This window comes from Scardinius erythrophthalmus (assembly GCF_964197995.2).
Source record: "Scardinius erythrophthalmus genome assembly, chromosome: 2".
Taxonomy (NCBI): Eukaryota; Metazoa; Chordata; class Actinopteri; order Cypriniformes; family Leuciscidae; genus Scardinius; species Scardinius erythrophthalmus.
Window position 1 is genome coordinate 65,394,148 of NC_138222.1, and position 19,294 is coordinate 65,413,441.

Consider the following 19,294-nt stretch of genomic DNA (forward strand, 5'->3'; position numbering starts at 1 on the left):
GCACCTGACTCTGGGTCTCAGGGCTGCTAAGACAGGTGGCTCCATCTTCCTGCGAAAGCTTGACATCACAGTAGACCTGGCTGTGACATTTGTTTTTTTTTTTGTTTGTTTTTTTCGCAGGGGACTAACACCCTTGGCGACAAACAGACTGAGGGGAAGCCAACGAGTGAATCTGGTAGCACATTGGGACAAGCTCTTGGTTATCTCAGCCTGTTTCTGAACTGTGGAAAACCGCTGGGCACAGTCTCCAACAGTGTCTCCGAAAAAGGCCACCTCGATGTCTCGCACCTCTGCAAGGTTTACCCCTGGGGTGCTTCTGGACCACCATTGTGGACATAATCTAACTGAGGGCCAGTGCTGTGACTTACACCACGGTCAGTCACTATGCGCAGCTCAACCCCAACTTGGAACTACCCTTGTGTACCCAAGCTCTTGGTTATCTCAGCCTGTTTCTGAACTGTGGAAAACCGCTGGGTACAGTCTCCAACAGTGTCTCCGAAAAAGGCCACCTCGTGAGATGCATCAAGAAAGCGAACTTTGGCGATGTCTCGCACCACTGCAAGGTTTACCCCTGGGGTACTTCTAGACCACCTCCGTGGACATCGTCTGACCGAGGGCCAGTGCTGTGACTTAAACCACGGTCAGTCACTATGCGCAGCTCAACCCCGACTTAGATCTACCCCCATGTTTTTGGCCTTCCACAGACTTGTAGGGTGGCCCTCACATGCAGGGAAGAGGCGGTCTGCAATAAGCAAAGGCGCCCCACCACCAAGGGGAGTGAGAGAGGAAAAACTTTTTCTGCAGATTTTGGCGTGTTTGGCTTTTCAAATTGGCGCCAATATGCTTCCATACTGCCAAACTTTTTCACACACATCCGGTAGCCACGGGGGCGGGGCAAGGCGATTACGCATCGCACTGCGCCCCCAGAGTAGCCCGGGAAAGTGTGGCTGTCAAGTCTGAATCTGATTCAGCATGAGCACACACACCATTACAGTGGAACTCAGCATCATCTTTATTTCCAGAGCGTAACAGCCCTCTCTCTGATGCAGTAATCCCATCCGAAAGCTGCTAGGCATGCGAGACACTGAACGTAAAACTCGATGGCATATGGCATGCTGAGTGCTCAAGCCCTCATGAGAGAGACAAGACGAACTACATGCCGACGTGGTCATAAACCACCCTCGAACGCAGTGTCAGCATGTTTGTGACGCCCTAGAGGAGTGAGGGGCCCTAGGAGGTGGTCTCGTCGGGAAACGCTCACTGTAATCCTCAGATCACGAGAGCTATTAGCCAAATTAGCCCTTTTCTGGTGCACCAGAAGAGGAACTAGACTGGGGAATAGGCAGTGGCGCAAAAAGTGGGTATGCGCTATATGCGGCGCATAGGGGCGCGCAGCACCAGGGGGGCGCCAAAGCGATTTTTTTTTTTTTTTTTTTTTTTTTCTTTTTTTTATCTATACGTAGACTGTTGTGCGTTTCTAAATAATTTCTGCATTTCCTCAATGTTATATATTTTTTTAGAGGACTAACAGGCTAGAGTAGGATATTCATAAGATTCCATCATATAATTTTGACATAGAGAGGGGGGGGGGGATAATATCGCGAGCAGGCGGGGGCGCCGTGAGCGCTGAGCGAGCACGTAGCCTACGAGTCGAAAAAGATGGATAAAGCAAAAAAGCTGTCGGGACTAAAAATAGAAAAAGATAGAGGGAAAAGGAGATGGCATGTCAATTGATGCGCCAGCAGCTAAATAAGTGGATGGTCAAAGGCAACCGGTAGTGTGACGTCCACGCATGTAGGCTAGGAGATTCCCGGTGGGCCGACGTGCTTTTTGGGCTGATCTAATAGGCTATTATTTTTTTTTTTGTCTTAACGGCCCACAAAACTCGTACATCGACGGCCCATTCGTTTTATTTTGTTTTGCTTAATTGGCGGCGCTGGGTTAGTGCCGTTGTAATAAATTGGTAAAAAAAAAAAAAAAAAAAAAAATTATTACACACGTAGATCAGCACACGTAGATCCTTTTCTTGATTGACACTGGGCTGAACCAATTACATCTTTAATTTGAAGTATAGAAATTAGTACAAAACTAATTATGAAAGTTTCCTTTAGTTTTCAGTGCATTTGTTTAACAATATATGGCTATTACTATCATGGGACTAATATTATTACTATGTAGTAGTGTAATGTAGACAGACACTGTTACTAAAAAAGGTTTGAATTTTTTCTTTGTTTAATTTGCTCACTGAATATGGGTTGGAGCTTTTAATTTTGAACTCTCAAAGTGCACCAGATTGATGAATTCAACATTAAAAAGCACAAAATTTTCTTACGGGGGAGCATGCCCCCGAACCCCCCTAGAGAGAGAGAGGTCCAGTCAGTAGTGTATTCAGCCCTGCAGAAGTATACTTCAATTTTAAGAATAAATGACAATTTTATACTTATTTCATCTGTTAGCTATCACTCATTCCTCTATGTACATGGCTACATGCCACAGTTATTTATTTCTTTGTTGTTGTTGTTGTTGTTGTTTTTTTGGGTGGGGTGGGGGGGGGGGGCGCCAAAATTGTTGCTGCATACACCTCTGACACTGGGTAGTTGCGCCCCTGGGAATAGGCAAAGGGACTGAATGACATCTTGAAAAAGATGCAATGTCAAACCGTGTATGCTCTTTCAGGAAACCGCTCTCTCTAGTGCTGAAGCACCCAGGGATGACTGCGGCCTCACAAACAGGACAATAGCTGTTTCTAACATTCTGAGCTGTGAAAACAGCTGTTTTGCTCTCTGTGAGATTGACTTAAAGAGGCATTCTCCTGAAGAAGCAGACTTGTCTGAAGTTAAAAGTTGAAGTTAAAACTAGGGCTGGGAAAAGATTAATTGCGATTAATCGCATCCAAAATAAAAGTTTGTGTTTACATAATATATGTGTGTGTACTGTGTATAATTAAATTTGTATATATAAATACACACACATGCATGTATATATTTAAGAAAAATGTGTTATTTATATATAAAAATATATATATTTATATATAATATAAATTATTATATATAATATATACAGTATATGTATGCAAATATTTCTTAAATATATACATGCATGTGTGTGTATTTATATATACAAAATTATACACAGTACACACACAAATATTATGCAAACAAACTTTTATTTTGGATGCGATTAATTGCGATTAATCTTTTCCCAGCCCAGTTAAAACACTCTCAGATAAGATTGCAGAGCAGGAACAGCATTCACCTCTTGGCTCTGAAGCGAAAGACAAGGATGTGACGCACATGCTGCTCATTATATGCTCGCGCCGCGATGCACAGTAGCTGGTGCAATTATCGCATGCCAATGTGCATTGGCTCGTTTAGTTTCACTCGAAGTAGTTAGGCTCTCGCAAGCAATCCCCATTCGTCAGTCTTGACTTGGGGAACAATTGTTTCGTGTTCGGTGTGAAAGGACCTTAAGACACTTTAGTTGCTATGATTCGGAATATCTGCTGAACTGTTACTAGCATCTGATTTCACAAATAGTTTGTTTCTGAATATAAAAATATCAAAACATTGTAAAGTACTTACTTGTTTTGGATGAATGTGCTTGTATTGTCATCTGTTATTGTTGTAACAGAATGTGACGGTTGGGTCTTTGTCCTCAGCTGTGATTAGATGGCTTTGTAAAAAGTGACAGTGATTAGCACCATGTTTTACCCAAATTTCCATCTCTCAGTGACCAGAGAAATGCTTTAAAACATGCTGTGCTTGTTTCGAAAGAATTGAAAAATTATGCTAAAAACAATTAGGTGGACAAGTGACCTTAATGTCACATTTATTACAGAAAAGATATCCAATGATTACAGTTTGTTAGTTAGCTATAAAGTACTCCATGAAGAGCTAATATCACTCAGCACTGTTAATACTCAACACTGAATGATACATTTGGGGGTATACTGTAAAACAAGTACCATTTTTTTCACTATGGTAGACTAATGGCAAATATGCAACCTTTTTTTTTTTTTTTACTCAAATATACCAATTAAATCAAATACAATGCATGGAATAAATTACTGCTTTCTTGTTTCTTCTGTGTGTAGATCCTTGACTGGTTTGTTCAGATTTGTCTGGCTCTGCAGTATCTCCATAAGAACAATGTTCTCCACAGAGATATAAAACCACAGGTAGACATTGACCAGGGTCATTTAATCATTAATTAACATGAATGTGTTTCTGTGTTCATATGATGATTTATGGTGTTCTTCTAGAATGTTTTTCTTACTGAGGATGGTTACATCAATCTAGGAGATTTTGGATTCTCTAAAGTGCTGCAAAGGTGAAATTAAATAGTAATAGGATTTTTGAAAAGAGTTTGTCAGTTCCATCCATTTGAATTTACATGTTTGATTTTTCTGTTTAAGAGCTGATGAATATGCAACATCGTTTGTGGGTTCAGATCTCTATGTCAGCCCAGAAATCTATAAAAGACACAGACACAATTCAAAAAGGTATGCTTTTTGTAAAAGATAAGGTAATGCATACATTGAGGCCTGGTTTCACAGACAATTTTAAATTAAACCAGGATTAGGCCTTTGTTCAATTAGGAGACTTTATAAACATGTCTAAAAAAAACTACTAGTAAAAATTACTGGTGTCCAAATTACTGGTGTGCATATTTTAAGACATGCTTTCAGTTAAAACAGCTCAATAATGCATATTAGTCTGAGACTTAAGAATTGTCTGTCAAACCGGGTGTTAAAGAACATGAAAGTTAAGTATTCAGATGAAGGTCATCTAAAACAATACAATTAACTATATGTAATGAGTAGTGCTGGGTAAAAAATATTGATTTCTCGATTTTAATCGATTCTCATTTTTACGAAACGATATCCCAAGAATCGATTAGTCATCCTGTTTTCAGTTGATGAATGAATGGAACATTGTTTGTTGCGTGCATCCCATTCAATAAAACGCAATAATCATTGTGCTTTGTTAGGCCTACTATTGATATGAAACAAAGTCTCAGATTTCAAATTACGTCCATTTTTTTCTGAAATTCAAAAACGTAATTACGTTTTGGCGCTGTGGCGTGAGATCGCTCTGGCTCAGCTCGAGAGAAGCACATGATCTCATCTTCCACCTTAATAATATCAGTTACAGCGCGAAATAAACATGAATGAGCATCTGAAAGTGTGTTAAAACAGAGTACAAATTATCGAAGTCCGTATCATGCCACATGGAATCGCTCAATCAGTGTTTCAACCGACGTTAGTAAACAATGTCATGTAACATCACATTTACCTCAGAAAAAACATAATGACCATAAACTCGTTAGTCAGCTAGAAAAAAATAACTCTAGAGAGGAGCGTTTTGTTAAATATATGCACCATATTACATATTCATTATAATTTTTAATGCTCTTCAATATTTAATGCATGTTTGAATACATCTGGAAAGTTTATGACAGCCACCATTTAAATTTTTATATAATTTCATATAACTTTATTATTATAAAAATACATAAGTGTAATTTAAGTGTTTGTATACAAATCAGTTCATTTTTACCTTCAATATTATAGTAGGCTAATGAAGCCTATAGGCTACAACTGACTCCCATAGTTTACAATAATAGTTAAGAGATCTGTTTTTCTTGAGAAAATTTGCAATGTATTGTACCTGATATCCAAAATAATCTATATTGAATCGAATCGAAATCGAATCGAATTGCAAGCTTGTGAATCGAAATCGAATCGAATTGTGAAATTTGTGTCAATACCCAGCCCTAGTAATGAGTGACTGTTATAATAATTGCGCAAAATGAAGAATAGCTCTGAGTAGTCTTTAATCCAATAATCCATTTACATTTAACCATTTTGCTGAGAAATGTTTTTGCTAAAAAACATGCACCTTGAGTTGTTTCTTGAAAATGGCTAAAGATTATACAGGAGAATAGAAAGGAGAATCACAGGGAAACAAGACCTGTAAACTGAAATGACACCAAACTCAAAGAACACAGTGCTTAAATACACAGAGGATGACAATAACTAACATAATGGGGACATGTGTAACCTAATTAACAATCAAGGAGATTAACTATAACACAATCTAGCAGGCAAACAGGAACAACTAAATCAATGCAAAACAGAACATAGATGTGACACTATATCAACTGAAGTTACTAACTAAATTATACTGACTTTGTTTAGTGACATATGGTCGTTGGGATGGTTGCTTCATGATCTCTGCATGCTGGATGTGTTGGTGAGTCTATATATATATTAATCCTATGGCTCAATCAATTAACTTTAAAATGTAAAAACAAAGAGAACAGTCCTAACCTATTTTAAGATCTTGGTAACTGCTATTGAGGAAAAGTTTGCCAAAAGTAAATATTAGTTTACATTTGCACACACAGAAATCTTTTTTTTCTCTCTGCATTTCTCCTTCCTCTCTCTTCTTCTCTAGCTTGCTTCTTAATCTTCGGTATCATAAGTCTGGAATTGTGTCCTACAAATACTGTTGGCTTTGCTTAACAAATTGCCTTTGTTCTTCTATGGCAAGTTACTTTGGAGAAAAGTGTCTGAATTATAAATTCAGTCACATAATTAAAGGTCTTAGTTTTTAATATATTTTAAATGTTTAATAATCTTGAGGTTAATCTGACTTTTATTTTTCCTTTATGTGACAGTCAAACATCATAGAGCGTCGCTGTCTACATGCCAATAGCTTGAGTGGAACCATACCTGAAATCTCAAATAGGTACTCGGAAGATCTGAAGGGATTAATCTGTCAGATGCTCAGCCTTGACCCTCATATGAGACCTTCAGCTGATGAGATTCTGGCAAAACCATTCCTGAGGGCTGCAGTAGACAGAAACAGGAGGATTCTAGATGCACTGCAGCGAAGGTATTTGACTTCCATCAATAACTTTAATGAGGCCTACAGGAGGCACTATAAAGACTTTAAGACTATACTTGGTGAGTGGAAAACAGAAACAGATTCACTAGATGAGATCCACCGTAAATGCACTGTAGGCAGTCTGACAGGTTCAGTGATCGGAGCCGCTGGAGGAACCACTGCATTGGTTGGTGCATGTTTGGCACCGGTTACATTCGGAGCGTCTCTGATTGTAGCAGGAGTTGGGATTGGTGTTGGAGTTACAGGGGGTGTAACAGGTGCTGCATCCAACATTACCAATTCAGTAAAACAAAAATCACTCCGTGAGAGCTTTGAATAAATTCAGCAAGACTACAAAAATGCAACCGATTCTTAAGTCACTCAAAACACTGAGAAAGGTAATGAGAAAACTTACAAAGTTCAGTGATTTTGCCCCTAGCTCAACTCTTGATAATGTGCAAATGTCATGGAGAATAGGCAGAGCTGCAGTAGCAGGTGTCACAGAACTCGTGACTCTTGGAATGTTGGCAAGTTTCGGCAGAATCGCTGTTCAGTCTGCCGGTGTCGGGCGAGCAGTCGCCGCAGCTTCAGGAGTGTTGAGTGGAATCTTAGTCATAGCTGACATCGCCTTCATCGTGAAAGATGCCAGAGAGATTCACCTGATGAGACAGGGAAGAGTAGATGATCCAGAAAAGGTCCAATCCACTCTACTCAAAGCCATCGCACAGATGAGGCAAACACATACAGAGCTTGGCCAGGTCTTGAATTCCCAAATCATATAAATTATATATCCGCGAATGAATTAGTTTTTGTATCATCTGAACGTTTGATCACACTATTTGGTGTCATCATAATGAATTAACTGCAAGGATCGTGAAATATAATGCTTTAGCCTGTTACTGATACGTGACTATTTGTCAAAAGATTTGGAGAGTTAAAACTGCTCAGTTTTACATGATTAAAACAATCGTACATAAAAGAAAATGTGAATGAACCCACAGTATTTGAAAGTAATGGGTATATAAGTACAAACAAAATGCAATATAACTGTAAGTGTACAATAAGTAATATATATTTGCTTACCTGTCTATTAAAACACATGCGAGACACTCGCAATCAGTAATCGCGAACCGTGATGACTGAATGACACAACAGTGTTGTGCGAGATATTGTATCATAGATATAGAGTACATACATAGAACCTCGTTAGCGGTTTACATATAGCGGTCCATTGAAACGGCCGCTAATGAGGAATCTATGTGTAACGTCTCAAGGTTGAAGAAGATGAAGTTCCAGGCAAAAGATCCAAAATACACAGTTTTTATTTAAAGGGGACATATCATGCTAAATGCACTTTTTTAGCCCTTAAATGCATTTTGTTGTATATTTGGAGTGTTAAGAAGTACAGAAAAGATGAAATTATTCTCTTCGGGTGCTTCGTTGATAACTTTATATTCTGTTTTGGTCAGATTTTTCAACCTGTTCCAATTTTTCTGTTCTCTATGACGTTTTTTGAACTAATACGTCACAGTATTTGCAGAGGAACAGCCAAATAAGGACATTGACTCCCGGCTCAACACTTCGAGCAATCCGCCATTATTATTTCTCGCTGCAATTGTGTAGTCCAAGCTAAAGGATGCAGAAGTTACGAGAGGGTAAGTTAAAATGTTCGGTTGTTGGATGTAGTAACCCACACGCTTCATTACACCGTCTAATGTAGATTAACTGCTGCGCTTGTGACGCATGTTTAACTGAAAGAACGAGCAGAGAGAGAGAGAGACCCGGTCGCGCGCGCGCACTCTCTCTCTCTTCGGAGCCAGGGGAAAGTGTAAACAAGACTTCACCGTCTCCAAACTAGACGCTGTCTTGCTCTCTCTCCCTCGCACATATTAATCAAAATAAATCGACACGGTGGTAAAAGGTCGGAAGACCAAAGTTTCATGTGTAAATACAGTAACACACCATTGCGATACATCCATATGAAGACGTTGTTCTGCAGGTTCGTCGTCTTCATTTTCATCTTGCTCCGGCTCCGACTCTGGCTCGAACATGTAAGGCTGGCTGGACAAGTCTTCCGTTGATGACATTTTGTTAATAATGTGTGAATAAAAAGTTTCTGTGCCGCTAGATAATCGTATCTCTGCTATCAGACTACAAAAATGGCTGAACAGGGTGGAGTTGAACCGAGTTGAACCTCTGCAACCTGGAGTGTGGGCGGGGTATGAAGTGTCTCAATTGTATTTAAAGAGACCGCACCAAAACGAGTTGCTTTCAGAAAAGGGGTAGAAAAGGGGCCTGTGGAGCTATAATAATGAGGAATTCAGACCCAAGCATTGCAGTTCCGCTTTATATAGACTACAAATGTATCATTTATTTGTAAAAAGGAACCATTTAAAAGCATGATATGTCTGCTTTAAGCTGAAGAAAACATGGAGCAGTGTGCGTGCACAAACAGAGTGCTAACTACACAAACATTGACCAACAACTGAAAGAAGAACAGGGAGAACTAAATACACAGACAGATGAACACAAGACAGGTGATGCAAATGATGATGATGAACAGGTGGGTAATGAGGGAGTGAGTTCAGGTGTGGAAACAAGAAGGATTCTGGGAACTGTAGTGAAGACAAGACGATGACAGACAGTGAATGTGACAATGGGTGTTTCTCAATATGCGTTCTTCAGCGATCTTGCGTCCTTGTGTTCTCGTTTTACGTCATTATTAACCGTCGAAGTTCAGACCCAATTCTCAAGAACGCAAGTACAGAGGACACATGAAAGAACCCGGATGTGTTCTTGATACCGTGGATGCATCGAATGCAGACTTGAGCTAGTACTCGCCTGGTGTCCCAGAAGTCATTGCGGCCGGTTCCGAGTTCGTTCTTCCAAGGAAGCTTGGCAAGACCGGTCTCCACGAGAACACAAGTCCGTTCTCTGCGTTCTTGGAATTGAGAAACAGCCCACATGTATATAATCTGTGGTTTCTACAAGTGGAAACTGAGGATAGCGCGGATATTACATAATTGATATTACTTGTAATGTCAATGACAAGGAATGAGCCATTATTTAAAACTGGAATTGCTCTGGATTTACAAATCCTTTAGAGCTTTTGGGATAATGTAAGTACACAACTGCATTAACCCTCTGGAGTCTGGGGTGTTTTTGGGGTCCTTGAGATGTTCTGACATGCCCTGACATTTGTGCTTTTTTCACTTGCTTAAAAACATATCAATGGCAAAAAAAAATTACACTCTATTTAGCACAAACAGGGCTACCATAATATGTGAGCCACATGTATGTACATGTTTTCATTTTTGAGAGAATAATGTTTATGCATGGTTATTGAAAAAACTAAAAATGAAAGTTTCTGAAATAAGGCCACAAAACACATACTAAATATATGTCAATAAGACTTTTGACTAATGGATGTCATCGCCTAGAGTTTTTTTTTCTTTTGCATCTGAACTCTTCATATCACACATATACTGTATATATACTACCAAATTGGTTCACAGTTGGAGGCATCGCAATTTTTATTTTTTTTTCACAAATTGTGCTTGCAAATTGTGTAATATCCAAGGTAAACAAGTCTAGTAATTGTGCAGTTAATTCTCATACTGTATTTTCAGTTTTGGAATATGTATCCTCTCCCCAAATTTGTCACTAATAAAACAAAATACAAATTATTTAAAGAAAAAAATTATATTTACTTGTTTACATCTACCTTATAAATATATATTTTTTATTAAAAAGGTTACAATTACAATAATTCAAGTGTAATCTTTCTTTTTAAAAACTAAAGTATACAAAACGTATGATTTGATGACTTTATTTTTGATAATTTTTGATATTTTTCCTCATCTCAGTATAGCAATAGAGTTTGCTAAAAGATGTTCATTCAATACAGCAGTATTTGAAAATCGATAATATTTTGTAAAATTACATTTATATTTGCATTTATGTCAAAACCTAGACACTTTTTTATTTCAACATATTTCAGTCGATTTTACTCATCTCAGTATAGCAATACAGTTTGCTAAAACATCATCATTCATTCACACACGCGATTTAAATTTAAACTGTCTTTTGCCAGCTGTGGTAAACAGTGTGCATCTCTGCCGTTCATTCATTCATAAACAGAAACCCAATTTACGTGAGAAGGAAAAAAACTTACTACACCATTCCTCAGCTCGCCCCTCGATATACCTGCACTTCTGAGGGACATTTTCCATTATTATTATTCCTCACAGCGCTGTGAGACGGTGTAAACAAGTAGGCTACAATGATCTGATTAAACTTGTTTTCTCGAGCTGGCGTTCACAGTTTGCATGGATTGCCTCAGTCATTTGCGTTTGAATAGCGCGCGCTCTCCAAGGGCGGAGTCACATTACAAGTAATTAGATGAGATGAGAACGACTGACATCTCGCTCTTTTCTTACAGATTACATGAACTGAGAATATTTGTTTTTTATATAAATTACTTCATTTAAAAGAAGAGAATTCAAGCTTCATGCCTGTGTGTCTGAATGCCTGTTTGACTGAGTATTCACTGAGTTACAGTTCATTTTCGGACGCGTTTCAGAATGGACTACACTGACAGAGAAGGCAGAACTCGCTTCGTGTTTATTTTTCTTTATTTGGCGAAAAACACAACACTTTGTTTTTAATGTGAGTATACACAAAAATAATACACATTTAACATAATCGATTGATGTATGAAACTCCTATGGAAAATCAAAGTCAACAGAGTATTTATGAGTTTCTTTTACACTGATAAAAAAAAAAGCGAGCTGGTGATACCGCCGACCTCAGGGGGTTAAATATATCACACTGTGCAAGTTTTTTTATTTATTTATTTTTATTACAAAAATCTTACATATTGTACCTTTAAGTCACATCAATATACTGTAATGCTGCTTGTCTTGGAAGAAAGAAAAAAAAAGTTACAAGCTTCTCAAAAACTTCAAAACTCCAAAAAAGAGAATGAAAAATAATAATCAGTGTATGGAAACGAATGTAAAAAAAAAAAAAAAAAAAAAAAAAAAGTACTCCACTAACAGTTATGGGGCCCTATCTTGCACCCAGCGCAATTGACTTTGTACACCGCCGCATGTATCATTCCTATTTTGCACCCGCGCAAAGCGCGCTTTTCCCTCCACAGAAGCACGTCGCTAAACTAGGGAATGAACTTGCGCTCCCTGGGCGGTTCAGCGCAAAAAAGGTGGCGTGTTAAGGCACAAACAATCCCTGGTGCTATTTTGCAGGTTTAAAAAACAATTGCGCCACTAACCAGGAAAAAATAGTTTAAAGTCAGTGGCGCGTTGCGCATGTTATTCATATGCTATTTTAAGGGCGCATGCTTGGCCATAATCAATGTAGCGTGTGCACAACGCGCATACACTTTGATTCTCTCATCTACACAGAAGCAGCAGTTTTCATTTTTGCAAATCATACATTATTTAGATAGATAGATAGATAGATAGATAGATAGATAGATAGATAGATAGATAGATAGATAGATAGATAGATAGATAGATAGATAGATAGATAGATAGATAGATAGATAGATAGATAGACAATGCCGTTATGATAGGAATCCGCTTTAGAACAAGCGCGCCTGCTCTTAAAGGGAATGTGAGATGATGCTCTGATTGGTTTATTTCACGTTACGCCCAAACCACACCTATGAATAATGAAGCTACTTCAGACCAACCCATTTTAGATTTGGGCCTGGTTCAAGAGTCATTTATCCCGCCGGGAAAATAGCAACAGCGCCCAAGACCCGCCCACAAAGTTACTTGCGCTTTGACACTTGCGTTTCAGATCGTTAAAATAGGGCCCATGAAGTCACTGCAAACCAGGAAATATAGTAATCAATAGCTGATTTAAATAATATGTTGATGCTAAATCAATTCTCTCTTTTGTAGATCACGTCATGATGCCACACGGATTAATCCAGGTCCTCCAGCACTTTACCGACTGAACACTGAAAGAAAATATCTTGATGGGACTGATGAAAAGGTCAGACAGTGGACATATGGAAGAAGAGACAGAAACAAGCAGAACAAAGTCATCCTGATGGTGGGAGAAACCGGCGCTGGAAAAACCACCATGATCAACACCATGATCAACTACTTACTGGGAGTGAAGTTTGAGGATCAAGAGTTTTATCAAATCACAGAAGAAGCAGAACATCAAGATCAGACACAATCTCTGACGTCTGAGATCACTGTTTATGAGGCGTTTGCTGAAGAAAACCCAATATCTCTGACCATCATTGACACTCCAGGATACGGAAACACTGGAGGATTCGAGAAAGACAGAGAGATTGATGAGTATCTGACCAGATTATTTTCAGATAAGGATGATGGGATTCATTATATTGATGCAGTGTGTTTTGTGATGAAGGCGTCTCAGAATCGTCTCTCTGGAAAAGAGCATTACATATTTCACTCAGTTCTGTCTCTGTTTGGTAGAGATATAGAGAACAACATAGTGTTTCTACTCACACAGTCAGATGGACTAACTCCAACAGATGCTCTCAATGCCATTAACACTGCAGAAATACCCTGCAGAAGAGATGAAGACAAAGAACCTGTTCACTTCTTATTCAACAACCGACAGAAAGACAAAAGAGACAAACGGAATAATCGAGTTTTGAGATCAGCCTGGGAAATGGGAGAAGAAAGCATGAATGAGTTCTTCAAACTCCTGGAAGAAAAGAACAGAAAAAGTGTTGATATGACATTAGATGTTCTGATAGAGCGAAGACGACTTGAAGCCTGTGTCTCTAATCTGATAGACAGAATAGATCTGAAGGAGTCAAAAATGAATGAACTGTCTCAGATTCAGGAAGCCCTCAGACAGAACAGAGACAAGATTGAGAAATGTGAAAACTTTGAGTTTCCAGTCAAGAGAGTTTTCAGAGAAAAAGTCCCCATTGTAAATGAGTGGTGGTGGAACAGTGAGGCAACCTGCTGCTCCGTCTGTGAGGAAAACTGTCATGAGTGGAGATGTTGTTGGGTCTCTTCCGATAATCTCTCAGAGTGTTGGGTCATGAGTAACGGCCACTGCACTGTGTGTTCAGGAAAGTGTCCTTCCAGTGTACATGTCAAAGAGGACAAAAAATATGTGACGAAGACAAAGGATGTCATTATGACATTTGACGAGCTCAAACAGGAGTATGAACGCACTGGTGACCAGAATGACACCAACTTTGATAAAAAGAAATTTGAAAGTCTTAAGAAAGAAAGTGAAGAGTCTTATGAAAAAATGAAAATAGAAGAAAAACTGAAGAGCGATCTGGAGAAGAAAATAAAAGAAAAGTCCCTCCTGCTCCGTGAAGCTTATACCATCATCATGAGTCTGTCTAAGATCGCATTAAAAGCAGACAGCGCTTTCACTCTTCAACATCTGGATTTCCTGATTGACAGACTGAAGGAGGAGGGAAAAGATGAATGGACGAAGAACCTGGAGGAGCTGAAGAAAGCTGAAGAAGAAAGGAAAAACAAGGGAGCTGTAAATCAGCTGAGGGGTTTATTAGATCGTTTCACGGGTAAAAAAAATACAACAAATATGAAAATGCAAGATGAATAAGCAGAACAGATGCTGTTTCATTAAAGCAAATAAAAAGAGGGTCTGTTGAGTTTAATGATGAAATTATTGAATATATGAATATATTGAAAATGACAAATGATTATAACAATTTAAGTTGGCACTGTTATTTTGTGTCTTTATTTTAACTTTAGATATTATCACGTAACAGGTTTATAATCATAATGCCTACTTTCACCACATTATCACTAATGTCCTATAAATATTTTCTTTTAAAAATACTTTCTTTTATTCAGGCATTTCACTTCTTCTCTAGTTCTCATGTATTACTCCAGCGTACTCTTGTATCTCTGTCTTACAGTAATGTGTTTTGTTGCGCTTATATGATAAATTGGATATGATAATAATCATTTAACAGTATGATGTAGTTCTCTGTGCTCTTTCTCTCTAATGTCCAGATCTAAATCTGCTTTGTGTATCGTAATGAACAACTGTACAAATAAATCTGACGCGAATTTACATTTTTTGACTTGTGCTTTACTGGTTAATCTGGTTTGAGTCTGTTCTGGTGATCAATCCACAGTTTCAGCAGTTCTCTAACTGTGGGACATATCAAAACTGTCTTGAGGAAATTGATCATCTTTTTTTTAAATGTCCCCTTATTAATTTTGGTTAAATCTGTCAAAATTATTCACTTCAAAAACTGAATCAGAGATTGCATTAACATTGTGTGATAATTGCATTTTTTCTCATTATAATTATAATTTAGAATATATAGAGAATGTAATTATTTTATTGGCAAAATATATTCATACTGTAAATGTAAATGTGCGGTAACACTTTATTTTGTTGGTCCCTTTTGAACATTCACTGAATATAAGTAACTTTGCAACTACTACAACTTATTTTACTAACCCTAACCCCACTCTACTAATACTGTATACTAATCTCTACTAATACTCTAATAATACTGTAATGAGAGCTAGTGGACATGTAAGTGTAATGTTACTTATAGTCAACAGAATGTGTTAAAAAGACCATCAAAAGTGAAACTAAATTTTCCTCAACGATCCCTAAATTTAAGTTTTCTTCCTGGCCTCAACTACTTAAAGCTCCACTATGTGATTTTTGATTTTGACCACAAGAGGGCGCAGTTTCCAACAATAACAAAGGCGAAGCTTGATGACGCTATGAAGGAGGTGACGATGTGAGATGTCGTTTTTAATGCGTTTTCACCATCTAGCGATGTATCTAAATGAAATTAATGAATCATGATCACGGATGAGGTAATTTATTCGTTTTTGTATTACCTGTATGTCTGATCGTATTATTTTATGGCATCATAATTAATGAACTGCAAGGAATGTGAAATGTTATGCTATATTATCCCGTTACAACATACAGCTATTTGTCAAGGTTAATGTTGTGCAGTTTTACGTTTTTATGGTTAATGCCGTGTTGTTTAACGTGTTCAAACCAATATCTAAAAGTAAATTTGAACGAACATTTGCAAGTAATGACTAAATATATTGTTTTAACATCATATCCGATTGTATTTAATTGTACTGCCATAATCTCGGTCACCACACGTGATAAAAAGCCTTACCAAAGTACAAAGAGCAATATAACTTTGTTTATAAGTGCTATTATTGACAGTTGCATGTCTTACCTGTCTACAATACACTCGCGAGAGCAGATCGTCTCTGTCAAGTCCAAGATTGTCGCGCAGCTCTCTCCCTCTCGAAAACGCCTGCCGATATTTATCCGGGTTTTATTCCTCCGTTTGTCACACAGTCTGCGTGTATCAGAATATGGACGCTTTCGTTTTGTTGGCACTTCATTTCTTTTCCGGGACGGCCAGTTATTTATAATCGGAATTTCTCTGAAATAAAAAATCTTTGGAGACTTTTGTAATATTGTAAGTACACAACTGGAGGAAATATATCACACTGTGCAACTTATTTTCGGAAATTTTATTACAAAATTCCTACATATTGGAGCTTTAATTAGGACATTACAATTTATAAACAATTAGAAAAGTCTCACAATTTTGTAATTGAAAAATCAATAAATCGCTAAAAAAACATTCATACATTAAAAAAAACCCAATGCTAGGCTACTCTTGAAAAAAGACTAATTAATTAAAAAGTTATTAAGGATTTTTGTAGTGCAAAATAAATAAATCGGTTCACTACTCAATGTTGTCACACTGCGTTACAATGAGCCTCTACTGGAACTATGCGATTATATTCTATAGGCCTAGTTGTATGAATTAATAATAATGGAAGGGGGATGCAAAGGCACTTTACATTAATTATATTGAGAAACTTGAAGAAAAGTTGAATAAAGACTGAGAGTCAATGTTCCGAAATTATTAATTGATTAATTGTGAGTACTTTTGTCATATTTCACTTTCAAAAAGTATACACTGTATTACTATAAAGTATACACATAATTGTACTAGATGTGTGAAATTAATGTGTGAAAAAAAAAAAAATACTCTGAACCACAAGTGGATTTACACAAACTGAGAAAGTCAAAAAGTGTTAGGTTGTGTAAGGCCCGTGAAATTGGTCCAATCTGCCGGTCCGCCAATACACAGGGAAGGTTATCACGTGTTCTGTCCTTACTCGTGCAAAGTATTGGTTGGTTAAATTTACAATACATTTAGTTATGTATTCTCTCATTAATTCATCTGACTCCATAAATGAAAGGGTTTAATAATATCTGTGCCTCACTAAAAGTGATGTACACACTTAAACACACACTGAACCCTGAGACAGAGAAGAAGAAAACAAACTCCTACAGCCTGAAGATTGATTCAGTGTCTGATGGAGGCCAGTACTGGTGTAGAGCTGGAAGAGGGAAACCAGTCTATTACACACAATACAGTGATGCACTGTGGGTAAATGTTAAAGGAGTTTCTGCTTCAGTGTCTCTGGTCATCAAGCCCAGCAGAAGTCAACACTTCTCATCCGACTCTCTCTCTCTGAGCTGTGAGGATCACAGTAACTCTGCTGGATGGACAGTGAGAAGATACACAGACAAACACACACAAACTTGTGCAAATCAAACAGGATCTGGATGTGTAATGGACTCTCTCAGCACATCTGACACTGGAGTGTACTGGTGTGAGTCTGAATCTGGAGAGAAACGGCATCCTCGAAACATCACTGTACATGGTGAGTCCAATCACTCTTACAACTATATAACATAATAAATAACAATCTGTTCAGATTAAAAATTATTATAATTGAGAATTCAGTCATGTGATTATGCATTAAACTAACTGAAAATATCATATTTTTAACCCCCAGCACATTGAATATCAACTCTATAATAAAATAAAATACACTACATTGTCATTAAGTATTGGATTATATAATAACCCTTATATTTTATAATAACACTTTTCTATGTGAATATAATGTAATTTTCAGTCATATGATTATGCATAAACTAACTGAATATCAGAATATCAAGAATATCAATATAGTGAATATCAAGATTTAAACTCTATAATAAAATACAATATTCAGAAGTTTGGGATTGGTATTTTTGTTTTGGAAATATGTTTGTTCACCAGGGCTGGTATTTATTTGATCAAAAATGCATGCAAACGTTCATTTTCCAGTGTTAGTAGATATGAAATATTACAATAAAACTAAAATTCTATGTGAATATATTGTAAAGTGTGATTTATTCAAAGCTGAATGTTCAGCATCATTACTCCAGTCTTCAGTGTCACATGATCCTTCAGAAATCAGTCTATTATGATGATTTGCTTCTCAAGAAACATTTATGATTATTATCAATGTTGAAAAAAAAATGTTGTGGGAAACGTGATGCTTTTTTCTTTGATGAAAAGAAAGTTTGAAGAACAGCATTTATTTGAAATATAAATCTTTTGTAACATAAATGTCTTTTTTGATCAATGCGTCACATTTGATCATGAATCCTTGAATAAAAGTTTCTCAGATTAAAGGTAGTGAATATTTTGACCCTCCAGATCTTATTAATAACTGAAGTATGGCTCTGATTAACACAGCCTGTGTCGTCACTACATCTGTTGATGTGTTTCTTGTGTTTGTAGACGGTGAGGTGATTCTGGAGAGTTCTGTTGATCCTGTGATTGAGGGAGAGACTCTGACTCTACACTGTTTACATCGATCTACAAACTCCCCGATCCTCAGCGCTGATTTCTATAAAGACGGATCACTGATCCAGGATCAGACGACAGGAGAGATGAGCATCACTACTGTCTCAAAGTCACATGAGGGTTTCTACTACTGTAAAACAGAGAGAGGACAGTCACTCCACAGCTGGATCTCAGTCAGAGGTTATTTTATTCATGAGCATCTGATGAGATACGCCACACTATTCATATATATGAGTCTCTGTCTCTTATTTCTGCTGGAGACAATCAGGTGTTGACAAATACAAAGTTCTGTCATGAAACTCTAGATGGCGCTGGCGGACCGGTCTTTAACTCAGTCTGCAATCACATCATCCTCTATGATGACAGTTGTTCATGACAGAACTGTGTTTGTTTTACATAGCTAAGTTGAACTATCAAAAGCTACCACATGCAAAATATGCTGAAATATAGTGAAATCAACACCTAATAAAAAAACATCACACAATTCAATGAAATTAAAAGTTCCTTCAAAATATCTTTTATTTTCCACACAAGACAGAAATTGAAACAGGGTTGAACAACATGAAGGTCAGTAAATTGGCAGAATATATATTTGTGAATGAACTCTTCCTTTAACACAGAGCTGTAAGAGGGGAATGGTGGTTGAATAATATGAGCTTTTATATTCACTCACAAACTTTGGGTTCCTGGA

The 19,294-nt window shown here is 37.5% G+C and overlaps 1 protein-coding gene across 4 annotated transcripts in view; it reads left to right on the forward strand.

Moving 5' to 3' along the window:
• The window catches only part of LOC308686994 (uncharacterized protein), a 58,805-nt gene extending 43,837 nt beyond the window's left edge, over positions 1-14,968 (forward strand). For 2 of the 4 annotated variants that reach the window (XM_081359156.1, XM_081359158.1), the window contains 6 exons: positions 4,094-4,177; positions 4,262-4,329; positions 4,415-4,501; positions 6,200-6,254; positions 6,682-6,899; positions 12,818-14,962. In XM_081359156.1, coding sequence (XP_081215282.1) covers positions 4,094-4,177; positions 4,262-4,329; positions 4,415-4,501; positions 6,200-6,254; positions 6,682-6,899; positions 12,818-14,486 — 2,181 coding nt within the window. In that variant the 3' untranslated portion in view covers positions 14,487-14,962. Of the gene's footprint in view, positions 1-4,093; positions 4,178-4,261; positions 4,330-4,414; positions 4,502-6,199; positions 6,255-6,681; positions 6,900-12,817 lie in introns of all 4 variants that reach the window. The other 2 variants (XM_081359155.1, XM_081359157.1) reach the window with 2 other exon arrangements.
• Positions 14,969-19,294: the final 4,326 nt, after the last annotated feature.